The 24,514-nt window shown below is 48.7% G+C and overlaps 1 protein-coding gene across 2 annotated transcripts in view; it reads right to left on the bottom strand.

Annotated features, from left to right (window-relative positions):
• gypc (glycophorin C (Gerbich blood group)) overlaps positions 1-24,514 on the bottom strand; it is an 87,233-nt gene that overhangs the window by 4,010 nt on the left and 58,709 nt on the right. For both annotated transcript variants that reach the window (XM_038790067.1, XM_038790066.1), the window contains exon 3: positions 4,300-4,365. In XM_038790067.1, coding sequence (XP_038645995.1) covers positions 4,300-4,365 — 66 coding nt within the window. The remainder of the gene's footprint in view (positions 1-4,299; positions 4,366-24,514) is intronic.

Raw genomic sequence — 24,514 nt, 5'->3', positions numbered from 1 at the left:
CAGGGTGCAGGTCCAAATAAGCAGCAAGCTGAATTAGGCATTAAAGCAAGCAAGTTAAAGCATTGATGACTGAGAAGGTTCTAAAGCACGATGGTAACGCTGGCAAACTGTTTGCAAGATCAACCTCACAAGCAGAACTGAAAAGAAGTGTGTAAGCTGGAACGATTCAATTGCTAAAATTCTAAATGATCAGCTTCTCCCAATGATTAAAGATTTTCCTTGTAAATCAACGCAGTTTTGTCACAAATACCATTCCCTCTTGGAATGATTGACTCAATTTCTATCCAGTGGAATGGTGTGCGTGAGGACACTCGGGTGAAAGACAGGATTTGATTTAATGGATAAGGGTCCACTCACGTTGATGCAACAGCCAAGAAAGCCCACCAATGTCTCTACTTCTATGGAAGCTAAAGAAATTTGGCACGTCTGCATCGACTCTCACAAACCTGTACTGATGTGCATAGAAAACATCCTATCCGGCTGCATTACAACTTGATATGGCAACTGCTCGGGCCAAGATCGCAAGAAACTGCAGAGTGTGGTGAACTCAGCCCAATGCATCACAGAAGCTTGCCACCCTCCCATTGATTCTGTCTACACCTCCCGCTGCCTCAGGAAGGCAGATTATCAGAGACCCTCCCACCCAGGCATTGCCTTCTTCCAGACCCTTCCATCAGGCAGAAGGTACAGAAATCTGAAGATCTGCACATCCAGACGTAGGTTCAGCTTCTTCCCCACAGCTACAAGACTCCTCAACGACTCCCCCTTGGACTGATCTGTTCCCTGTCAGAACACAATTCATGATGCCCTATGCTGCTCTTGCTCATGTATTTGCTTTGTTTGGCCCCTTGTTCCGCACTGTAACCAATCACTGTTTTGTCGATGTACCATTTGTCAATGTTCTCTGTTGAATATTCTTTTGTCTACTATGTACGTACTGTGTACACTCCCTTGGCCGCAGAAAAATACTTTTCACTGTACTTCGGTACATGTAACAATACACCCCCTCTTTCTCTTTCTCTCTCCCCCTTTCTCTCTCTCACCCCCTCCGGCCCTCTTTCTCTCTCCCTCTGTCGCTCTCTCTCTCTCTCCCCTTGTTGCTCTCTCTCTGTCTCTGTCTGTCTCTCTCTCTCTTCCCTGCATCTCTCCCTCTCTGCCTCCCTCTCTCCCTCCCTCTGGCCCTCTCTCTCTCTTTGGCCAGTGTCACTGGGCCACTACTTGCAACCAATCCTAAATTTAAAAAAAAAATTGATGCAGCAATGGAGCCCAAACTCTAAGCTAAGTCTTGCAGGCTGACAAGTGCTGGTGAAGGGGGCAGGGAACCAGGGTTGGGATAGGACAGTTTTGCCTCTGATGGATACAGGGAGCCTTTACCCTCTCTGCCCCCTCTCCAGTCCCTTTCCCCCTCATATGACCAGTTACCAGCCCACAAGTGACAACTGTGAAGTTGGTGGTCTGGGCCTTCGCTGCTATGGGTTACATTTCAGTGACAGTGTGGGGCAGCCTTTAAATACAAATTAAAACCCTGCAAGAAACCAACGGATTGTGTGGAAAAAAAAAGAGACCGAGCGCGGGCGAGACACAGCGTGTGGCCGGGGGTGGGGGCGGGGGTATAAGAGAGCGTGAGTGAGTGAGAGAGAGACAGACAGACAGAGGGGAGGGAGAGAGTGAGTGAGTGAGAGAGCCAGACAGAGAGACTCTGATACAGAGGCACACCCTAATTTAGATAGGAGAGACACACAAAGGTGAGAGAGAGAAGTTTAGTCCAGGACTTTTATGAAATGTATTCACTCTATTATAATATCAGAGACTTGAACAGTTAAGTGGATCAGGAGTTATGCAGGATCTCACTGATTTTGGCAAGAGAGACAGAGAGAGAGAGACTGACATTAGTGGAAATTCACTCCAGTCACAGAAATCTGCAAATCCATGGCATTAGTTCCAGTTTAACAAAAAGAGCCATATTCCTGAGAGCACAGGTGGTTGCATGAAGTGACTGTTGGATTCATCACCAATCCATTTACATCACACTGCCACCAGCCAGCATCTGCTTACCGACTGTGCAGAAACAAGAACAATGAAGTCTTGAAGCCTGTCGGGCTTCGCACCAAGCATCCAGCTGGCAGATAACCCAAGGCTGTAAATTCAGTTCTGTAACTGCATTGCTCTGGTGATTTACAAAGCCAGAATTACAACTACGAGCCTCTGCCTAACTGGCTGCCTGCTGCTGTCCTGCGCTCTGTCCAATCCTTCTCCCTCCTCTGAGATCAGACTGGTTTTCAGAGCCATCATTCTCTTATGTGTTAATCACAGCACAATCTCAAAATTCTGCTCAATGCGGAAATAATTTTGTTGCCTGTGCAGGTTTGTTTAAAAGATCATGGGCGAAATTCTCCGCCCCCCACGACGGGTGGGAGAATAGCGGGAGGGCCTTCCCGACTTTTTTGACGCCCTCCCGCTATTCTCCCAACCCCCGCCGAAATCCCGACACGAATCGCTGCCGCCGTTTTTTTACGGCCGGCAGCGATTCACAGCTGTTAGAAGGGCCGAAGTCCCAGCCCTTTACGACCTTTTTACGAACGGCAAACACACCTGGTCCTGCCGTTCGTAAAAACGTCGTGACCACCTGGAAAAAAATAACCATGGCACCGATTGGCACGGCAGTACCACGGCCGTGCCAAGGGTGCCATGGGCCCGCGATCGGTGCCCACCGATCGCGGGCAGCGGGCCCGATGCCCGCGCACTATTTGTCCTTCCGCCGCCCCGCAGTATCAATACGCGGGGCGGCTGAGGGGCAACCCGGACCGCGCATGCGCGGGTTTCGCGCAAAAACGCGATGACGTCACCCGCGCATGCGCGGGTGGCGTCTTCCCACCTGCGCATGCGCGGCTGACGTCATATGACGCGTCAGCCGGCGCTAAATCCGACAAGCGGGTTTAACGATTTTCGTTAAGCCCGACTTGTCGGGGCCTCCGACGTCGGGCTGCTAGCCCCGACGGGGGACCAGAATCGGTCCCCCGTCGGGAAGGGGCGCGATGCCGTAAAACCCGCCCGGGTTTTACGGCGGTTTGACGATTTTTCCCGTTTTGGGAGAATTTCGCCCCATGGGTGGGATTTTCTGAAGGCAGTGTGTTGACGCCGTCGTAAAAACTGGAGAGTTTAACGACAGCGTCATCGGACCGCTAATTGTAACGATCCTCTGCCCTACAGGAGGCCAGCAAGGCACTGGAACGACCCACGCCGCTCAAGCTGCGGATACCGGCATCAAATGGGTGCCGCGGGTCTGCGCATGTGCGCTGGGACCGGCACGAACTGGCGCATGCGCACTAGCTCCTTTGTCCGCGCCGGCCCCGACGCAACATGGTGTAGGACTACAGGGGCCGGCGTGGAGCAAAAGAAGCCCCCACCACGAGAGGCCGGCCCGCCGACCGGTAGGCCCCGACCGGTAGGCCCCGATCGTGGGCCAGGCCACGGTGAAGGTTCCCCCCCCTGGGCTCGGTCCCCCACCAGGGCGCCCCAGACAGGATGGATGCTGAGGTCCCGCCGGGTAAGACCAGATGCGAATGGCGCCGGCGGGACTCGGGCTTTTTTGGGCGGCCACTCGGCCAATCCCGGGCGGAGAATCGCCGCATAGAGGGCCCCCGACCAGCGCCGCACTCACCACCCCGGCGCCGATGCTCCACTCTCCGTAGAATCGGCGGACCGGCGTCGGGGCGGCGGCGCGCAAATCGCGCCCGGCCCATCAATTCTCCGACCCGGCGTGGGCTGAGAGAATCCCGCCCCATAATGGAAATAGTAGAATGGTTTCTGTATTATCTTTTCACTCCTGCAGACAGAATTATTGTTTTTGTTCCCTCAAGACATGAGGTTCATATTGGACATTACTGCTAATTCTCAGTCCCCCTCCCCCGATGTGACCATCCCTCATGAGGCTATGTATTCATCATACCTTTTCATATTACAGGTGGATAAGGTCCAGGTGTGGACACCACTTGGAGATTACTGAGCGCTGGGCGTTGTGTCTCCATTTCCTGTGTTTTCCTGGGACTGGGTGGATTAGCTTCAGGGGTCAGAGGGGAGACTTCCAGTTGCCCTTTCCCAAATTGGCCTCGTTTTTTCTTCCCTCTCCCAGTCAAGGGTTCCAAATCCACCCCTTTGCAGTTCCCCCAGGATAACCACAATGGAGCATGGGAACCATAATAAAGCGGAGTGTCCCAGAGTAATTCCGAAAATATTCCGGGCCTATCTGCCCTATCTGACTTCTCGTTGGCTAACGAACGATGAAGATGAACGCCTTACCTCCAACGAGTGCAGAATCCATTCCACCACCGTTACTCACAGGTGTGTCTCCTGCTCGAGGGATCTCTGCAATGAAGCACAAAAGAGAATCATTTTCAGAGTGCAAGCTGGGCTGCAGATTGCGAGTTGTTGACGAGATATTAAACGGCTTTCCAATTTGCCTGGGTAGAAAGTTTAGGTCATCATTAAAGGGGAGAGATCCTTGTGCCCTGGTCAACATTCTCCCCTAAATCAATATTATCATGAGGAAAATCTGTGGTGGCGGCTGTATAATGGGGATAGTTTCTTTTTATTCTTCCACAGAATGTAGAGCTCACTGGCTGGGCCAGAATCTTTATTGCCCATCTCCAATATGGGTGGGGTGACAGTTCCCATCATATGTTGAGCATTGATAAAAGTTGACAGGGAAGGCACGCACATGTAAGATTGTATAACAGCAGCAATAACTTCCATTTAAACAGCACTTTTAACAGAGTTAAAACATTCCCGATCACTCACAGGAGCACCAAATAAATGACACTAAGCCACTTGATAGAGATATTATACAGTTGAGGTGATCAGTTTTAAGGAGCAACTTAAAGTAAGTAAGAGAGTGGCAAGATGAGTGGCGAGAATGAGTGGCAAGAGCGAGAGGCAAGAGCGAGTGAAGAGGAGAGAGCGAGTGAAGAGGAGAGAGCGAGTGAAGAGGAGAGAGCGAGTGAAGAGGAGAGAGCGAGTGAAGAGGAGAGAGCGAGTGAAGAGAGGAGAGAGCGAGTGAAGAGAGGAGAGAGTGAGCGAGAGCGGAGAGAGCGAGCGAGAGAGGGGAGAGCGAACGAGAGCGGGGAGAGCGAGCGAGAGCGGGGAGAGCGAGCGAGAGCGGGGAGAGCGAGCGAGAGCGGGGAGAGCGAGCAAGAGCAGGGAGAGCGAACGAGAGCGGGGAGAGCGAATGAGAGCGGGGAGAGTGAGCGAGAGCAGGGAGAGCATGCGAGAGTGAGGAGTGCGTGCAAGAGCGGAGTGAGTGTGCGAGAGTGGAAAGCGCGAGCAAGGGTGGGGAGAGCGAGCGAGAGCGGAGAGCGCGAGCAAGAGTGAAGAGCGAGTGTGGGGAGCTTGAACGAAAGTAGGAGAGTGAGCAAGAGGGGATGGAGCGAGCAAGAGGGGGGAGAGCGGGCGAGAGCATGAGCGGAGAGCATGAGCGAGAGCGGAGAGCACGAGCGAGAGCGGAGAGCACGAGCGAGAGCGGAGAGCACGAGCGAGAGCGGAGAGCACGAGCGAGAGCGGAGAGCACGTGCGAGAGCGGAGAGCACGAGCGAGAGCGGAGAGCGGGAGCGAGAGCGGAGAGCGGGAGCGAGAGCGGGAGCGAGAGCGGGAGCGAGAGCGGGAGCGGGAGCGAGAGCGGGGAGCGAGAGCGGGAGCGGAGAGCGGGAGAGAGAGCGGAGAGAGCGAGCGAGAACGGAGAGAGCGAGCGAGAACGGAGAGAGCGAGCGTGAACGGAGAGAGCGAGCGACAACGGAGAGAGCGAGCGAAAACGGAGAGAGCGAGCGAGAACGGAGAGAGCGAGCGAGAACAGAGAGAGCGAGCGAGAATGGAGAGAGCGAGCGAGAAGAGAGAGAGCGAGCGAGAACGGAGAGAGCGAGCGAGAACGGAGAGAGCGAGCGAGAACGGAGAGAGCGAGCGAGAACGGAGAGAGCGAGCGAGAACGGAAAGAGCGAGCGAGAACGGAGAGAGCGAGCAAGAAGAGAGAGAGCGAGCAAGAAGAGAGAGAGCGAGCGAGAAAGAGCGGAGAGAGGTGAATGGAATTCGAGAGCTTGGGCCCATGCAGATGCAGGCACGGTCACTAATCATTGAATCATAGAATCCCTACAGTGCAGAAGAAGCTACTCCAAACCTTTGGCCTCTGGAAGTTTCTCCGTGCCGAGGCCGCATTTAAGAGGGATTTGCTCCTCGGGGCAGCATTTTGTCCTACAGCCCAGATCTTTCATCCCTCCACCTTTCGGGCCTCTCACCTGCTTCTGTGACCCCCCCCCACACACACACACCCAACCTCGGGGAAGCCCCCAGGAAACCCTCTCTACCTGGTAAGGCTCCCCCCCCCCCCCCCATCCTGACACCTGGGCACCCTGGCGCTGCCAGGTTGCTAGCCTGCTCTGCTCCCGACCACCAGGCATCTTGATGGGCTTGGGAGATCGCCCCAGGTGCCTTTGTCACTGTTCCGTGTTTGTGTGTCTCCCTGGTACGGCCGATGAGTCCTGAGCGCTGGTAGAATCCAGCATCCAGATATTTTAAATAAGCCATTCGGCACGATTAAATATCTACATCTGGATCTCAACCAGAGAGGATGAGATCCAGATCTTGATGTGCAGACAGAGTCGGGTGACTCGCGATTGGCCCGGCACCCTGCCCGATTTGCGGTTCACGAATGAATCATCCTTCAAGGTAGCTGGGTCAAAATCCCGGGACTCTCTCCCTAACAGTGGCGATACTTGCACCATACAGGCTGCACGGTTCAATGCGGCAGCTCATTGCCACTTTCCAAAGGCAATTTGAGGTGAAAAACAAATGCTGGCCTTGCCAGCGGTACCCATGGATGATTAATAAAACAATTTGTACAGAATCTCTACAATGCAGGAGGCCATTTGGCCCATCGCACTGACCCTCCGAAAGAGCACCCCACCCAGGCACACTCTCCTGCCCTGTACCCGTAACCCCACTCAATCTTTCGACACAAAGGGGTAATTTAGCATGGCCAATCCCCCTGACCTCCACGTCTTTGGACTGTGGCGGGGGGGGGGAAATGTGCAAACACCACATGAACAGACAGTCACCGAAGCTCAGCATCAAACCCATGGCACCATGCCACCCATGGTTGCCACATATTCATACAGAATAATGACGACCAAACTTCACAAATACTTTGGTGTCCGCAAGACATTTTGGGACCACGAAAGCGGCGATAAGCACTTTATAAACACTAATCCTTTCTGAGCTTTTAAATGGTTACTTGGCTGGATGCTTTTCGGCAAAACCAGCTGACCAAAAGAGTCAGTGCTTTCAGGACAGGAATTTCAAAGAACAAAAGAAGAAAAATTACAGCACAGGAACAGGCCCTTCGGCCCTCCAAACCTGCGCCGATCCAGATCCTTTATCTAAAACTGCCGCCTATTTTCTAAGGATCTGTATCCCTCTGCTCCCTCCCATTTATGTATCTGTCTAGATACATCTTAACTGACGCTATCGTGCCCGCTTCTACCACCTCCGCCGGCAATGTGTTTCAGGCACCCACCACCCTCAGCGTAAAGAGCTTTCCACGCATATCTCCCTTAAACCTTTCCCCTCTCACCTTGAACTCGTGACCCCTAGTAACTGAATCCCCCACTCTGGGAAAAAGCTTCTTGTTATCCACCCTGTCTATACCTCTCATGATTTTGTAGACCTCAATGAGGTCCCCCCTCAAACTTCCGTCTTTCTAATGAAAATAATCCTAATCTACTGAACCTCTCTTCAAAGCTAGCGCCCTCCATTCCAGGCAACATCTGATGTGTTGGCTTGTGTAGGCTTAAGAGATGAACAGACACTTCCAACACAGATGAAGGTTCAACTCAATTTTATTAACTACTTCTAACTAACTAACACACAATGACTGTGGGTCTAAATAATGCTAACTTGAACTAGAGACCTAAGCCTTGTCCGAACCAGTTGATTCTCTCAGCACGTGTTGAGAGTCTGTGCTGGGCTGAATAAGTTCCTGTTACACTCAGAGGCAGCACCCAGAATGAGCGGGAACCGTGGTGCCCTCTGCCTTTATAGTGTGTGTATTCTAACTGGTGATTGGCTGCGGTGTTTGTACATGTTGATTGGTCCCTGTGTGTGTCCATCAGTGTGTGTCTGCACCATGATATATTGGTATATATTATGACAACATCCTGGTGAACCTCCTCTGCACCCTCTCCAAAGCATCGACATCCTTTTGGTAATGCGGCGACCAGAACTGTACGCAGTATTCCAAATTTGGCTGAACCAAAGTCTTATACAACTGTAACATGACCTGCCAACACTTGTACTCAATACCCCTTCTGATGAAGGAAAGCATGCCGTATGCCTTCTTGACCACTCTATCGACCTGCGCAGCCACCTTCAGGGTACAATGGACCTGAACACCCAGATCTCTCTCGACATCAATTTTCCCCAGGGCTTTTTCATTTACCGTATAAATGGGGTTGCACCCACCTTTCTGAGAAGCACCCAGGTCCCTTGGTCGTGTTCAGTATAGCTCAGCTACTGGCTGCCACAGCATAGCTCAATTACTTCCACACTGTGGAACGACTATCAGCAACCAGAGACAGTAGGGCAGCCCGCACTGCAGATATATTTTGTAGTACAAATGCCAGTCACTAAATTTTCTCCAGCCTTTAGCTAGGAAGGGCGAAGATGAATTTTTTTTTAATATAAAAAATATTTTGAAAAGACATTAATGGGATAAAAAAAAAAATCCAAGAGTTCAGAAACTGCAGTTTGGAGTGTGTTATTTTTGGCCAGCAGTTTGGTAAATGTAGACAACAATGGGCTTGACTGCCAGCATAAAACAATCCTAGTCACTTGCATGGACAACAGAGAACACTATCTAATAAGTTTGCAATGTTAATTGAATGCATATGCACAAATGGCCACACCCGCTGAACAAATGTTCTGGAAGAACGAGGTGGAAAGTTTGGGCGAGGGGCGAATAAAAGGGGACCCTCTTCCTCTGAATCAGCCTCCTCTACCCCCTCACTCTAAATCGGCCACCCCCCTCACTCTCTACTGACAGGAAGAGACAGTGGGAAAGTAACCAAGGGAATTCCAGATCAGTGGGTAATGTCCAATTCAATGTGCTCAGACCATTATGGTCAACACTGTAAAAAGGAAATGTCTGAATAATTTGATTTTGCAAGTTCTAGCTGTCGGGACTGGTTTAGCACAGTGGGCTAAATAGCTGGCTTGTAACGCAGAACAAGACCAGCAATGCAGGTTCAATTCCCGTACTGGCCTCCCCGAACAGGCGCTGGAATGTGGCGACTAGGGGCTTTTCACAGTAATTTAATTGAAGTCTATTTGTGACAGTAAGCAATTATTATTATTAGTTACACAACCCACCGACTCAGCTTTGGCTAGATTCGGCCATCTCACAACCTACCCCAACAGTTAAGAATTGTTTGTGCATATTTTAGCTTTAACTTTTTGCGGGTTATGCAAGCTTCTAGGATTTTGAACAAAGGACCAAGCAACCTGTTTTAATTGACCACCCCGCATCTTGGATGTACTGGGGGCAGCACGGTAGCATTGTGGATAGCACAATCGCTTCACAGATCCAGGGTCCCAGGTTCGATTCCGGCTTGGGTCACTGTCTGTGCGGAGTCTGCACATCCTCCCCGTGTGTGCGTGGGTTTCCTCCGGGTGCTCCGGTTTCCTCCCACAGTCCAAAGATGTGCAGGTTAGGTGGATTGGCCATGATAAATTGCCCTTAGTGTTGGGTGGGGTTACTGGGTTATGGGGTGGTGGTGTTGACCTTGGGTAGGGTGCTCTGTCCAAGAGCCGGTGCCGAATGGCCTCCTTCTGCACTGTAAATTCTATGAAATTATACTGAGAGGGAGCATTTCTTCATTCCTGTAGGCGAGTAGGATCAGATACAGGAAGAGAAAAATACAAAAAAAAGAAAGGCAAATATAAGAGGAGCCTTGGTGAGTTGTTGCATTGTATCAGTGCATATGGCTGCCAATGTTCACTGAAGATAAAGAGAGTAAGCGATCAAGATGCTGGGTGAATATCCATTTACCGAATTAGGCAGCAGACGACATTCTGACGATTTACAACTGTTTCATTGTGATAGTATAATTCAGTGCAAAACCTAGTTTCCACTCTTCCCTTCCAGTTGCTCTCCTGCCTAGAAGCTCATCCAACTGGGGAAAAGCCCAACTCCTAAATACAAGTTTCAATCAGCATCGCCTGTCCTCTGTTCACTCTGAAGCAAGAACTGGGGCGGGATTCTCTGATCCTGAGGCTGTGTTGACCCCATCATAAACGCCATCGCGTTTCACGATGGCGTCAACATCTGATTCTGACCCCTACAGGGGCCAGCACGGCACTGGAGCAACCCATACCGCTTCAGCTGCCGATACCGACGTCAAATGGGCGCTGTGGGTCTGCACATGCGCAGTGCGACCGGCGTCAATGCGCGCAGTGCGACCGGCAAAATTGCGCGCATGCACGGTGGCTCCCTTCTCCGCGCCGGCCCCGACGCAACATGGCTTAGGGCTACAGGGGCAGGCGCGGAGCAAAAGAGGCCCCCAGCCCGAGAGGCCTATCGGTAGGCCCGATTGTGTGCCAGGACACAGCGGAGGCCCCTCCCCGGGGTTCGACCCCCCTGACCCCCACCAGGCCGCCCCCGGATGGACGCACGCCGAGGTCCCGCCACGAAAGATCACACGTGGATGGCGCCGGCGGAACTCAGATTTTTTTTATGCAGCCGCTCGGCCCATCCCAGGCGGAGAATCGCCGGGTGTGGGGCATAGAGCAGACCCCGACCGGCGCCACGCCAACCAAGCCGGCGCCGATTCTCCGCTCTCCGGAGAATCGGCGTTGCGCAATTCGCGCACAGCCCGGCGATTCTCCGGCCTGGCGTGGGCTAAGAGAATCCCGCCCCTGGTTTCTCTTAAAGGTACTTGCAATTCTAACATTGTGATAAGGCAGTGGAGGAGTGTTGGCCAATAGGGGGTGAGTTACTCAGAATCCCCAGCCTCTGACATGCTCCTGTAGCCACAGTTTTGATAGCAGGGCCGGCTCAAGGTACCGGCAACTCGGGCAGTCGCCCGGGGCGCCATGAGCTAGGGGCGCTGCGTAAAAGACTCGGGTCCCGCGCATGCGCAGTTGGGCCGGTGCCAACCAGCGCATGCGCGGTGGCCGCCCTCGCTCAGGCCGCCCCGCACAAACATGGCAGATGGATCCAGGCTCGCCGGTGCTCACTCCGGCCCCTACCCCCCTCGGGCTCACTCCGCCCCCCCCACCCACCCCCCCCCAGGCCCCCCCCAGCCCCGCCCCCCCTCCCGCCCCGCCCCCCCCGGCCCGTTCTCCCGTGTCTCCGTGGATTTCCTCCGGCTGCTCCGGTTTCCTTCCACAGTCCAAAGACGTGCAGGTTAAGTGGATTGGCCATGATAAATTGCCTTTAGTGACCAAAAAGGGTAGGACAGGTTATTGGGTTACGGGGATAGGGTGGAAGTGAGGGCTTAAATGGGTCAGTGCTGACTCGATGGGCTGAATAGCCTCCTTCTGCACTGTATGTCCTATGTTCAAACCATGCAAGGAGTTATTAGATCAGATAATCAAAAGCTTGAATCATAGAATCTACAATGCAGGAGGCCATTCGGCCCATCGAGTCTGCACTGGCCCTTGGAAAGAGCACCCTATTTAAGCCCATATCCCCGATCCCCGTAACCCAATAACCCCTCCTAACCGTTTTGGACACCAAGGACAATTTAGCATAGCCAATCCACCTAACCTGCATATCTTTGGACTGCGGGGTGAAACCGGAGCACCCAGAGGAAACACACGCACACACGGGGATAACGTGCAGACTCCTCACGGACAGTGATCCGGCAGTGAATCTAACCTGGGACCCTGGTGCTGTGAAGCCAGAGGGATGAATTGAGGGAGTTGGGCAGAAGGTTAAAAAACAGGACTGTGCCATGGATGAGTGAGTTTAGAAATAAGTGGATAGGTTAGATAAACCTGTGGCTAGAGGGATGGTGGAGGAGCGAGGGCTTTACGTACTTGGATCATTGAAATCACTTCTGGGGCAGATTGGAACTGTGCAAGTTGCATCTGAATTGGAGTGGGACAAATATCCTAGCAGGGAATGTTTGTTCATGCTACTGGGCAGGGTTGAAAAAAATTTGGAAGGGGAATGGGATCCAAAGTAACAGTACACGGGGTAAAAAGATGGAATCAAATATAGAGCATAAACCGGGCAAGTCCAGTGGGCAGAGCAGAGAGGGGTATGATAAGAAGGATCGGTAGGCTAAACTGCATTCATTTCAGTGCAAGGCAGCTGACGGATAAGTCTGATGAACTCAGCGTATTGATCAGCATGTGGAATTGTGACATTATGGCAATCACAGAACCACAGAAGAAGGGCAGGATGGTCAGCTGAATGTCCCAGGGTGTAGAAGTTTCAGGCATGATAGAGAGGGAGGTAAAAGAAGAGGAGGAATTGCATTATTGATTATGGAGAACATCATGGTAGTACTCAGAGATAATATCTTAGTAGGTTCCCCAAATTAAGCCAAATGGGTCAAACTTGGTAACAAAAAGGTGATCACATTGCTGGGAGTGTATTATAGGCCCCCAGTCAGGAAGAGATAGTAAGACAGATATGTAGGCACATCTCTGAGAATTGCAGGAAAAATTGGGTAATAATAGTAGGGGATGTCAACTTCCCCAATATTAACAAAGGACAAAGAACAATACAGCACAGGAACAGGCCCTTCGGCCCTCCAAGTCTGATCGGTCATGATACTAACCTTGGCCAAAACCCTCAGCACTTCCTTGTGCCATATCCCTCTATACCCATCCTATCCATGTGTTTGTCAAGATGCCTTTTGAACGCCATTAATATATCTGCTTCCACAACTGGGATAGTCAAAGTGTGAAAGGTTTAGAGGGGGGCAGAATTCTTAAAATGCATCCAGAACAACTTTGTAATGCTGGTACGTATACGCAGAAAGTGGTATGAGGGAGGGCAATGTGCTGGATACTGTTTTCGGGATTGAAACCGGGCAAGGTACAAAAAATGTCCAGAGAGGCAAATTTATTCACACAGAGAGTGGGGAGTATCTTGAACTAACTGCCAGAAGTAGTGGTAGCATCGGGCACAACTTTGACTTTTAAAAAGAATTTAAACAGTTATAGGAGAAAGATGGGTATAGAGGGATATGGGCCAAATGCGGGCAATTGGAACTAGCTTAGTGGTAAAACAGGGTGGCATGGACGAGTTAGGCTGAAGGGTCTGTTCCCATGCTGTCAGCCTCTGACTCTGAAGTGGTTGAAATTTCAGTGGGGAAACATTTTGGAAACAGTGAACATAACCGCAGAATTTAAATTAGTTATGGAAAGGGACAAAGACAGTTCGGAAATTAAATTTTTTATTTGGGGATTTTTATTTGGGGTGGGCCAATTTGAGTAAAATAAGGACCCATCCAAAGTTAACTGGGAGCAGCTCCTTGTCGGAAAATCTACATCAGATTGTGTGATTCATTCATTTAAAAAGGAAATAAAGAGTGTACAGGGCCAACATGTGAAGGGTGGGATCAATAAGTTCAGAGAACCCTGGAAGTCAAGGGATATCCAGGGTTGGCCAAGGAAAATAAGGCAGATATGGCGGTCTCAAAACAATGGAAGGCCTAGAGCACGGTAGCACTGTTGCTTCACAGCACCAGGGTCCCAGGTTCGATTCTCGGCTGGGTCCCTGTCTGTGTGGAGTCTATGGGTTTCCTCCAGGTGCTCAGGTTTCCTCCCAGAAGTCCCAAAAGACGTGCTGTTAGGTGACTTGGACATTCTGAATTCTCCTTCTGTGTACCAGAACAGGCAGCGGAATGTGGCGACTAGGGTTTTTTTCACAGTAACTTCATTGCAGTGTTAATGTAAGCCTACTTGTGACAATAATAGAGATTACTATTATATAGAAAGTTCAGGGGGCTATTTAAGAACTTAAGAGAGTGAAGAGGAGAGTGAAGAGGAGCTCGGAGTTTATACAATATGTTCAGATTGTTTTAGGATAGCACATGTTAGAGCCAACCTGAGAGTAGGTTATACTAGACTTGGCATTGTGCTACGAGATAGGATTTATTGATAACCCCATTGTGGACATAGAACAGTACTGCACAGAACAGGCCCTTCGGCCCTCGATGTTGTGCCGAGCAATGATCACCCTACTCAAATCCATGTATCCACCCTATACCCGTAACCCAACAACCCCCCCCCGCCCCCTTAACCTTACTTTTCAGGACACTACGGGCAATTTAGCATGGCCAATCCACCTAACCCGCACATCTTTGGACTGTGGGAGAACATAGAACATAGTACGATACAGCGCAGTACAGGCCCTTCGGCCCTCAATGTTGCACCGACATGGAAAAAAAACGAAAGGCCATCTAACCTACACTATGCCCTTATCATCCATATGCTTATCCAATAAACTTTTAAATGCCCTCAATGTTGGCGAGTTCACTACTGTTGCAGGTAGGGCATTCCACGGCCTCACCACTCTTTGCGTAAAAAACCCACCTCTGACCTCTGTCCTATATCTATTACCCCTCAGTTTAAGGCTATGTCCCCTCGTGCTAGCCATCTCCATCCGCGGGAGAAGGCTCTCGCTGTCCACCCTATCTAACCCTCTGATCATTTTGTATGCCTCTATTAGGTCACCTCTTAACCTTCTTCTCTCTAACGAAAACAACCTCAAGTCCATCAGCCTTTCCTCATAAGATTTTCCCTCCATACCAGGCAACATCCTGGTAAATCTCCTCTGTACCCGTTCCAAAGCATCCACGTCCTTCCTATAATGAGGTGACCAGAACTGTACGCAATACTCCAAATGCGGCCGTACTAGAGTTTTGTACAACTGCAACATGACCTCATGGCTCCGGAACTCAATCCCTCTACCAATAAAGGCCATGACACCATAGGCCTTCTTCACAACCCTATCAACCTGGGTGGCAACTTTCAGGGATCTATGTACATGGACACCGAGATCCCTCTGCTCATCCACACTACCAAGAATTTTACCATTAGCCAAATATTCCGCATTCCTGTTATTCTTTCCAAAGTGAATCACCTCACACTTCTCCACATTAAACTCCATTTGCCACCTCTCAGCCCAGCTTTGCAGCTTATCTATGTCCCTCTGTAACCTGCAACATCCTTCCGCACTGTCTACAACTCCACCGACTTTAGTGTCGTCTGCAAATTTACTTACCCATCCTTCTGCGCCCTCCTCTAGGTCATTTATAAAAATGACAAACAGCAACGGCCCCAGAACAGATCCTTGTGGTACGCCACTCGTAACTGAACTCCATTCTGAACATTTCCCATCAACCACCACTCTCTGTCTTCTTTCAACTAGCCAATTTCTGATCCACATCTCTAAATCACCCTCAATCCCCAGCCTCCGTATTTTCTGCAATAGCCGACCGTGGGGAACCTTATCAAACGCTTTACTGAAATCCATATACACCACATCAACTGCTTTACCCTCGTCCACCTGTTCAGTCACCTTCTCAAAGAACTCGATAAGGTTTGTGAGGCATGACCTACCCTTCACAAAACCATGCTGACTATCCCTAATCATATTATTCCTATCTAGATGATTATAAATCGTATCTTTTATAATCCTCTCCAAGACTTTACCCACCACAGACGTTAGGCTCACCGGCCTATAGTTACCAGGGTTATCTCTACTCCCCTTCTTGAACAAAGGGACCACATTTGCTATCCTCCAGTCCTCTGGCACTATTCCTGTAGCCAATGATGACCTAAAAATCAAAGCCAAAGGCTCAGCAATCTCTTCCCTGGCTTCCCAGAGAATCCTAGGATAAATCCCATCAGGCCCCGGGGACTTATCTATTTTCACCTTGTCCAGAATTGCCAACACTTCTTCCCTACGCACCTCAATGCCATCTATTCTAATAGCCTGGGTCTCAGCATTCTCCTCCACAATATTATCTTTTTCCTGAGTGAATACTGACAAAAAGTATTCATTTAGTATCTTGCTTATCTCCTCAGCCTCCACACACAACTTCCCACCACTGTCCTTGACTGGCCCTACTCTTACCCTAGTCATTCTTTTATTCCTGACATACCTATAGAAAGCTTTTGGGTTTTCCTTGATCCTACCTGCCAAAGACTTCTCGTGTCCCCTCCTTGCTCGTCTTAGCTCTCTCTTTAGATCCTTCCTCGCTTCCCTGTAACTATTAAGCGCCCCAACTGAAACTTCACGCCTCATCTTCACATAGGCCTCCTTTTTCCTCTTAACAAGAGATTCCACTTCTTTGGTAAACCACGGTTCCCTCGCTCTACCCTTTCCTCCCTGTCTGACTGGTACGTACTGATCAAGAACCAGAGGAAACCAGAGTACTCGGAGGAAACCCATGCACACACGGGAAGGACGTGCAGACTCCGCACAGACAGCGACCCAGCTGGGAATCGAACCTGGGACCCTGGAGCTGTGAAGCATTTATGCTAACCACCATGCTACCGTGCTGCCCACTAGGTGGAGGTACGCCTACGTAGAAATGGTCACAATATAGTGTGAGAGAGAGAGAGAGAGAGGAGAGTGGGTCCAAGACTAGCATTTTAAACTTAATAAGAACAATTACGAGGGCTTGAAATTATGACTAGCGAACTGCCGAATTAGGCGAAAGGATAGTCAATAGTGATGCTGTGGCAGACATTTGAGGGGATATTTCAAAATACACATAATAGATACATTCCAATGAGAAAGTAATATTCCAAGGGGAGGACCCACCAATTATGTTTGACTGCCATAATTCAAGAAGGCAGCTCACCAACACCTTTGCCAGGCCAATTAGGGATGGGCAATAAATGCTGGCCTAGCCAGCAATGCCCACATCCTGCAAATTAATTTCAAAAACTAAAGATAATATCAAACTTAAAGAAAAAGCATATAATCGCGCAAGGATTGATGGCAGGTCTGAAGATTGGACTGAATTAAAAAAGTCAAAGACTAACTGAAAGCTTAATACAGAGAGGAAAAATTAGAGTATGAGAGAAAACTACCTAGAAATTTTAAATTAGATATATATGTATATTATATATATAAAATTAATATTATTTCAAAAAGTAAAAAAGAGTTAACAAGTGTTGGCATACTGTAGGGAGGCAATGGCCTAGTGGTATTATACTGGACTAGTAAGCTAGATGGTGAAATTTGAATTCAATGAAGATCATAGAATCATAGAATTTACAGTGCAGAAGGAGGCCATTGGGCCCATCGAGTCTGCACCGGCTCTTAGAAAGAACACCACTATTTAAGCTCACGCCTCCAGCCTATCCTCATAACCTCAATTCACCTTTTTGGACACTAAGGGCAATTTATCATGGCCAATCCACCTAACCTGCACATCTTTGGATGGTAGGAGGAAACCGGAGTACCCGGAGGAAACCCACGCAGACACGGAGAGAATGTGCAGAATCCGCACAGAGATCCAAGCCGGGAATTGAACCCGAGACCCTGGAACTGTGAAGCAACTGTGCTAACCACTGTACCACCGTGCCACCCTATCTAGAATTAAAAGTCTGATGACCATGAATCCATTTGTTGGTTGCTGTAAAAACCCACCCGGTTGACTCATGTCCTTTAGGGAAAGAAATCTGCCACCCTTATTTGGTCTGGCCTACATGTGACTCCAGATCCAGTGGTTGACTCTTAAAAATGCCCTCTGAAATGGGATTTGCAGACAGTCAATAAATTCTGTCCCTCATCCCATGAATGAATACAAAACAAATATAGAGAGCAAATCTGGGAAATGAATAATGAAAAATAATAAGTGGTGGATGGATTGAACAGGTATTTTGTATTTCTCTTCATCATAGAGGGTGCAATTAACAACCCAGAAAGAGGAGCTCAGGAAAATTACAATCACCAGTAAATGGTACTGAGAACATTGTTGGAGCTGCAGCCAGACAAGTCCCTGGGTCCTGATGGACTTCACTCTCGGGTTTTGATGGCAACGACAGGCTAGTTAGCTTAACTATCATCGGGAAAAATGTTAGGAGCTCTTATTAAATTCATTACAGCGGGCCACTTGGAAAAATGCGAGGTAATCGGGCAGAGTCAACTTGGTTTTGTGAAAGGGAAATCATGTTTAACCCAGATAGTGAAGCTCTTTCAAGAAGGAACATATGCTGTGCGTTAAAATCACATGGATAGGGGGGGGCGCAGTTACTACTACGAAGATGCTTACCTGTAAATATGTGTGTTAATTTTTGCGTGTTTGTTTTTGTTTGTTTTTTTTTTTGTTTCTCTCTCCTAACAATTTGTAATTTGTTCAATATAAAATACGAAAACTGAATAAAAACATTTATAAACAAAAATCACATGGATTTACTGTAGGTGGATGTACAGTATTTAGATTTCTGATAAGCATTTGGTAAGATGCCACATCAAAGGTTATTGTGGAAAGTAAAAGCTCATGGTGTAGGGGGTCACAAATTGGCATGGAGAGAAGATTGACTAGCTAATGGGAAACAGTAGGTGTAAATGGGCAACTTTGCGGTAAGCAAGATGTAACAAGTTGTGTGACACAGGGATCAGTGCTGGGGCCTCAACATTTTGCAATTTATATAAATGACTTGGATGAAGGGACCAAAGGTATAGTTGCCAAGTTTGCTGATGACACAAAGATAGGTAGGAAAGTAAGTTGTGAAGAGGACATAAAGAGGCTACAAATGGATAAATAGATAGATGATGTCCATGGCAAAAATCTGGCAAATCTAGTTTTGATGTGGGAAAATGTTAAATTCTTCAATTTAACAGGAAGAATTAAGAAAAAGTCAATTTTATCTGAATTGGTGAGGAAATTGCAGAGCTCCAAGATGCAGATGGATCTGGGTGCCCTTGTGCATGAATCTCAAAAGGCTAGTCTGCAGGGACAGCAATATGTATTTATGCATGTCCTATATTTGGAACGATCTGTTTGGACTGTGCGCAGAACAATACTTTTCACTGTACCTCGGTACACATGACAACAAACCCAAATCAATCAAACTAATTAGGAAAGCTAATAGAATGTTATTAGTTATTGCGAGGGCAGTTGAATACAGAAGTCAGGAAGTTGTGCTTCAGCTGTACAAGAGACTAGTGAGACCACAATGTTTTTTTAAAATTTCATATACGGGACGTGGGCGTTGCTGGTTAGGCCAGCATTTATTGCCCACCCCTAGTTGCCTTTCAAAAAGGGTATTGTGTACAGTATTGGCCATCTTATATAAAGGAAGGATGGAAATGCATTGGAAGTAGTTCAGAGAAGGTTTGCTAGACTAATACCTGAAATTGGCCAATGTTCTTATGAGGAAAAGTTGGACAAGCTTGGCTGGTATCCACTGACTTTAGAAGAGTAAGAGGTGACTTGATTGAAACATGCGATCTCGGGGATCTCAACAGGGGAGATGTTTCCTCTTGTGGGATAATTGAGAACTGGGATCACCACTTAAAGCATATGGGGTCAGCCATTTAAAACAGAGATTAGGAGAATTAGAGGTGAGGTGAATTTATTTTCCTCTGAGGGTCGTGAGTCTCTGGAACTCTCTTCCTCAAAACCCGGTGGAAGCAGAGTCTTTGAATATTTTTACGACAGAGATAGATTCTTGACAAGCAAGGTGGGAGGGCGGGAAAGAAAGAGAATATCGGGACTGGACAGCAATGAGAAGCTCAAGTTACAATCAGATCAACCATGACCTTACTGAGCAGGCCCGAGGTGAGTACATGTTTGTATGAGAGTTCTATGCTCTGGAAGAATGCTGGGCCAGCAACAACAGGCTGAATGGCCTTGTTCTGTGCTGTAACCTTTTAGGGTTCCATTTGAAAACCTTACTGGTTGCCACCTGCCCAACAAAAACAACAATTTTATGAAACCATCAGCAAGGAATCATTGCTGTTTTTTTTTTCATACATAGTGATGAAAAATAACCCTGTCATATTGGCTGGCTGCCTGCATAAATGATACTGACCCAAGAGGAGGGAGATAGTTGATAAACTGTGGTCTGACAGATGGAAGTCCCAGGTTGCTCAAACATTCACTGTGTAAAATATTCAATACCTAGTTTTGTTTCTGTCAAAACCAATAAAGACATTATCAATCACGCGCACATCTAAACGCCTCGGAAAAAACTGAAACCATCTGAACCTCTTTTTTTTTATTACCAGTCCCAACTGACATTAGTACGATAGATCACAAAGCAATTTGTCTTTCCACAGTATGACCAAAGGCCTATTTGTTGGATTATGTACCACCTTGACCTCTACTCATGATAGTGTAAATAAAAAATCTTTTGTCCAAGTTACTGTTACCTTAGAGCTGTGACGAATGAAAATGTGAGCAAGTTTGGTTCTGGACATTTGGTCCCCGGGGGGGTGAGATATAATGTCACCACATATCACCATTGACTGCACAGTCATAGTGGCTGTAAAATTTAGGACGTGGTATTTGTTGGCTGAGTAATGATCTTTTGCTTTTGTGGGAAAGAGATGAACAAGTAATAAAGACTTACTGCCGATTTACTTTATCCCATACATATTCAGGGGAGACATTTCCATCACAGATGCTTACTCGCTTATTTACCCACCCATGTCACAAAAGCTGAAAGCACACATGCTCTGGAGCACAGCCTAACATCGCAAATTTGATCCTTTAAGTTAGGATCCAAGGGATAAAAACAAAGCAAGAAAGACTGTCTTCTATGTTAAACACCAGATTTGCTGAGAGATCTATCAAAGGTGCACCACAATTACCCCTTCACAAGGTTTAGGGGCAGCACGGTAGCATGGTGGTTAGCATCAATGCTTTACAGCTCCAGGGTCCCAGGTTCGGTTCCCGGCTGGGTCACTGTCTGTGCGGAGTCTGCACGTCCTCCCCGTGTGTGCGTGGGTTTCCTCCGGGTGCTCCGGTTTCCTCCCACAGTCCAAAGATGTGCGGGTTAGGTGGATTGGCCATGCTAAATTGCCCGTAGTGTCCTAAAAAGTAAGGTTAAGGGGGGGGCGTTGTTGGGTTACGGGTATAGGGTGGATGCGTGGGTTTGAGTAGGGTGATCATTGCTCGGCACAACATCGAGGGCCGAAGGGCCTGTTCTGTGCTGTACTGTTCTATGTTCTATGTTCTATGTAAGGTGTTCTAACTCCTCAACCTTTACAAGACTGCACATGCTGGAGGGCTAAGCATAGTCATACACAGAACATAGGAGCAGGAGGAGGTCTTTTGGCCCTTCGAGCCTGCTCCACCATTCATCACCATTATGGCTGATCATCCAATTCAATAACCTAATCCTGCTTTCTCCCCATAGCATTTGATCCCATTAACCTCAAGTGCTATATCTCATCGCCTCTTGAATATATTCAATGTTTTAGCATTAACTATTTCCTGTAGTAATTAATTCCACAGGCTTAGTCTTTGGGTGAAGAAATGTCTCCTCATCTCTGTCCGAAATGGTTCACCCTGAATCCTCAGACTATGACGCCTGGTTCTGGTCACACCCACCATTGGGAACATCTTCCCTGTATCTACCCTGTCTAGTCCTGTTAGAAAGGGCAGCACGGTAGCATGGTGGTTAGTATAAATGCTTCACAGCTCCAGGGTCCCAGGTTCGATTCCCGGCTGGGTCACTGTCTGGGCGGAGTCTGCACGTCCTTCCCGTGTGTGCGTGGGTTTCCTCCGGGTGCTCCGGTTTCCTCCCACAGTCCAAAGATGTGCGGGTTAGGTGGATTGGCCATGCTAAATTGCCCGTAGTGTCCTAAAAAGTAAGGTTAAGGGGGGGGTTGTTGGGTTACGGGTATAGGGTGGATACGTGGGTTTGAGTAGGGTGATCATTGCTCGGCACAACATCGAGGGCCGAAGGGCCTGTTCTGTGCTGTACTGTTCTATGTTCTATGTTCTAATTGTATAAGTCTCTGTGAGATCCCTCCTCATTCTTGTGAACTCCAGGGAGAGCAATCCTAACCTAGTCAATCTCTCCTCATATGACAGTCCCGTCATCCCTGGAATCAGTCTGGTAAACCTTCGCTGCACTCCCTCGACAGCAAGAACATCCTTCCTCAGAAAAGGAGACCAAAACTACACATAATACTGCAGGTGTGGCCTCACCAAGGCCCTGTACAATTGCAGAAACACATCCCAGCTTCTGTACTCAAAACCTCTCGCAATGAAGGCCAACATACCATTAGCCTTCTTTACCGCCTGCTGCACCTGCATGCTTACTTTCAGCGACTGGTGCACAAGGACACCCAGGTCGCACTGCACACTCCCCTCTCCCAATTTGAAACTATTCAGGTAGTAATCTGCCTTCCTGTTTTTGCTTCCAGAGTGAATAACTTCACACTTATCCAAATTATACTGCATCGGACATTGATTTGCCCACTCGCCCAACCTGTCCAGATCATGCTGTAGCATCTCTGCATCCTCGTCACATTTCACCTTCCCACCAAATTGATATCATCTGCAAATTTTGTGATGTTACATTTTGTTCCCTCATCCAAATCATTAATATATATTGTGAATTGATGATAACCAATAACCGATCCCTGTGGCACCCCACTAATTACTGCCTGCCAATTCCTCTCTGCCAACCAGTTTTCTATCCACGTCAATACACTTTCCCCAATCCCATCCGCTTTAATCTTGCATAATAATCTCTTAAACGGGATTTTGTCAAACGCCTTCTGAAAGTCCAAACATACCACATCGACTGGCTCCCCCTGGTCAACTGTACTGGTTACAACTTCAAAGAATTCCAACAGATTTGTCAAGTATGATTTCACGGGCGGGATTCTCCGACCCACATAGTCTCCTGCCCCCCAAAAATCGTCCCGCCTTGAATCGCGCCTCCTGCCGCAGAGAATGGTAGGGACCGGCGCGACTCAATGAATTCTCCAGCCCGCGATGGGCCGAAGTCCCACCCATCTTTTGCCCGTCCCGCCAGCGTAAATTGGAGTAGGTCTTTAACGGCGGGACCTGGCGGTGCGGGCGGCATCCAGGGTTCTTGGGGAGGCGCGGGGGGATCTGGCTCCGGGATCAGGTGGCCTGCCCCGCAATCGGGGCCCACCGATCCGCGGGCGGGCCTGTGCCGTGGGGGCACTCTATTGTTCCGCACCGGCGGCTGTAGCAGTCTGCCATTGCCGGTGCGGAAACAAAGCCCTCTGTGCACACGCAGGGATGGTGCCAGCATGCGCCGGCTGGTGGAGGCCCTTCAGTGCGGGTGGGGCGCAAACCACTCCAGGGAGGCTCTAGCCCCTGAAGGTGCGGAGGATTCCGCACCTTTGGGGCAGGCCGAACCCGGAGTTGTTCACGCCACTCTGTCCTGCCGAAGTTGCCCGCCCCACCTTCATAAATCCATGCTGACTGACTGATCCTGCCACTTCTTTCTACATGTTCCGCTGTAAAGCCCTTGATAATTAATTCAAGTATTTTCCCCTATACCGATGTTAGGCTTACTGGTCTATAATTCCCTGTTTTCTTTCTAACTCCCTTTTTGAATATTGGAGTGACATTAGCTACCCTCCAATCTGCAGGGACTGTTTCAGAGTCCATAGAAACTGGAAGGTGACCACCAATGCAGCCACTATTTCCAGAGCCACCTCCTTATGTACTCTGGTATGCAGATTATCAGGCCCTGGGGGTTTATCCGCCTTCAATCCCAGCAATTTTCCCAGCACCATTTCTCTACTAATATTGATCTCCCCAAGTTCTTCCCCCTCACAAAACCTTTCATTGTTCAACATTTCTGGTATCTGATTTGTGCCCTCTTTTGTGAAGACAGAATCAAACTATGTATTCAATTGCTCAGCCATTTCTCTGTCCCTTACATGCTCCAGAGTAATTGAAGACCACTTTATTGACATAAGATTTATAATTCAGCACTCACCTCTCCATTGTGTGCACTTCCTCAATATCAAATCATGAAGACATTCGTTCACCAAGCTCACCCGTTACGGCTAGCATTGCCAACTGGAGCTGGACACCTTGCTGGAGGGCTCATCACATGACCTCCCACCTCCAATGACTCCAAACAGCCTTCCCTCACCCCAGGTTCAATACTTCTTTAACGAATTTCCAGAGCAAGGGCAGCATGGTGGCACAGAGGTTAGAACCGCTGCCTCATGGTGCCGAGGTCCCAGGTTCGACCTTGTCTCTGGGTCACTGTCCGTGTGAAGTTTGCACATTCTCCCCATGTGGGTTTCACTCCCACAACCCAAAGATGTGCAGGATAGGTGGATTGGCCATGCTAAATTGCCCCTTAATTGGAAAAAATGAATTGGGAACTCTAAGTTACTTTAAAAAAAAATTAATTTCCAGAGCTGCTCAAAGAAAATGAGGGAAAGCACCAGGCTTTTCTTGCAGCAGTGTCCTTGTGATTAATTTCCATTCCTACAGACTCCAAGACTTTATATAGAATCCCTACAGTGCAGGAGGCCATTCGGCCC

This window comes from Scyliorhinus canicula, chromosome 2 (assembly GCF_902713615.1).
Source record: "Scyliorhinus canicula chromosome 2, sScyCan1.1, whole genome shotgun sequence".
Taxonomy (NCBI): Eukaryota; Metazoa; Chordata; class Chondrichthyes; order Carcharhiniformes; family Scyliorhinidae; genus Scyliorhinus; species Scyliorhinus canicula.
This window is presented reverse-complemented; position numbering and strand designations above follow the sequence as displayed.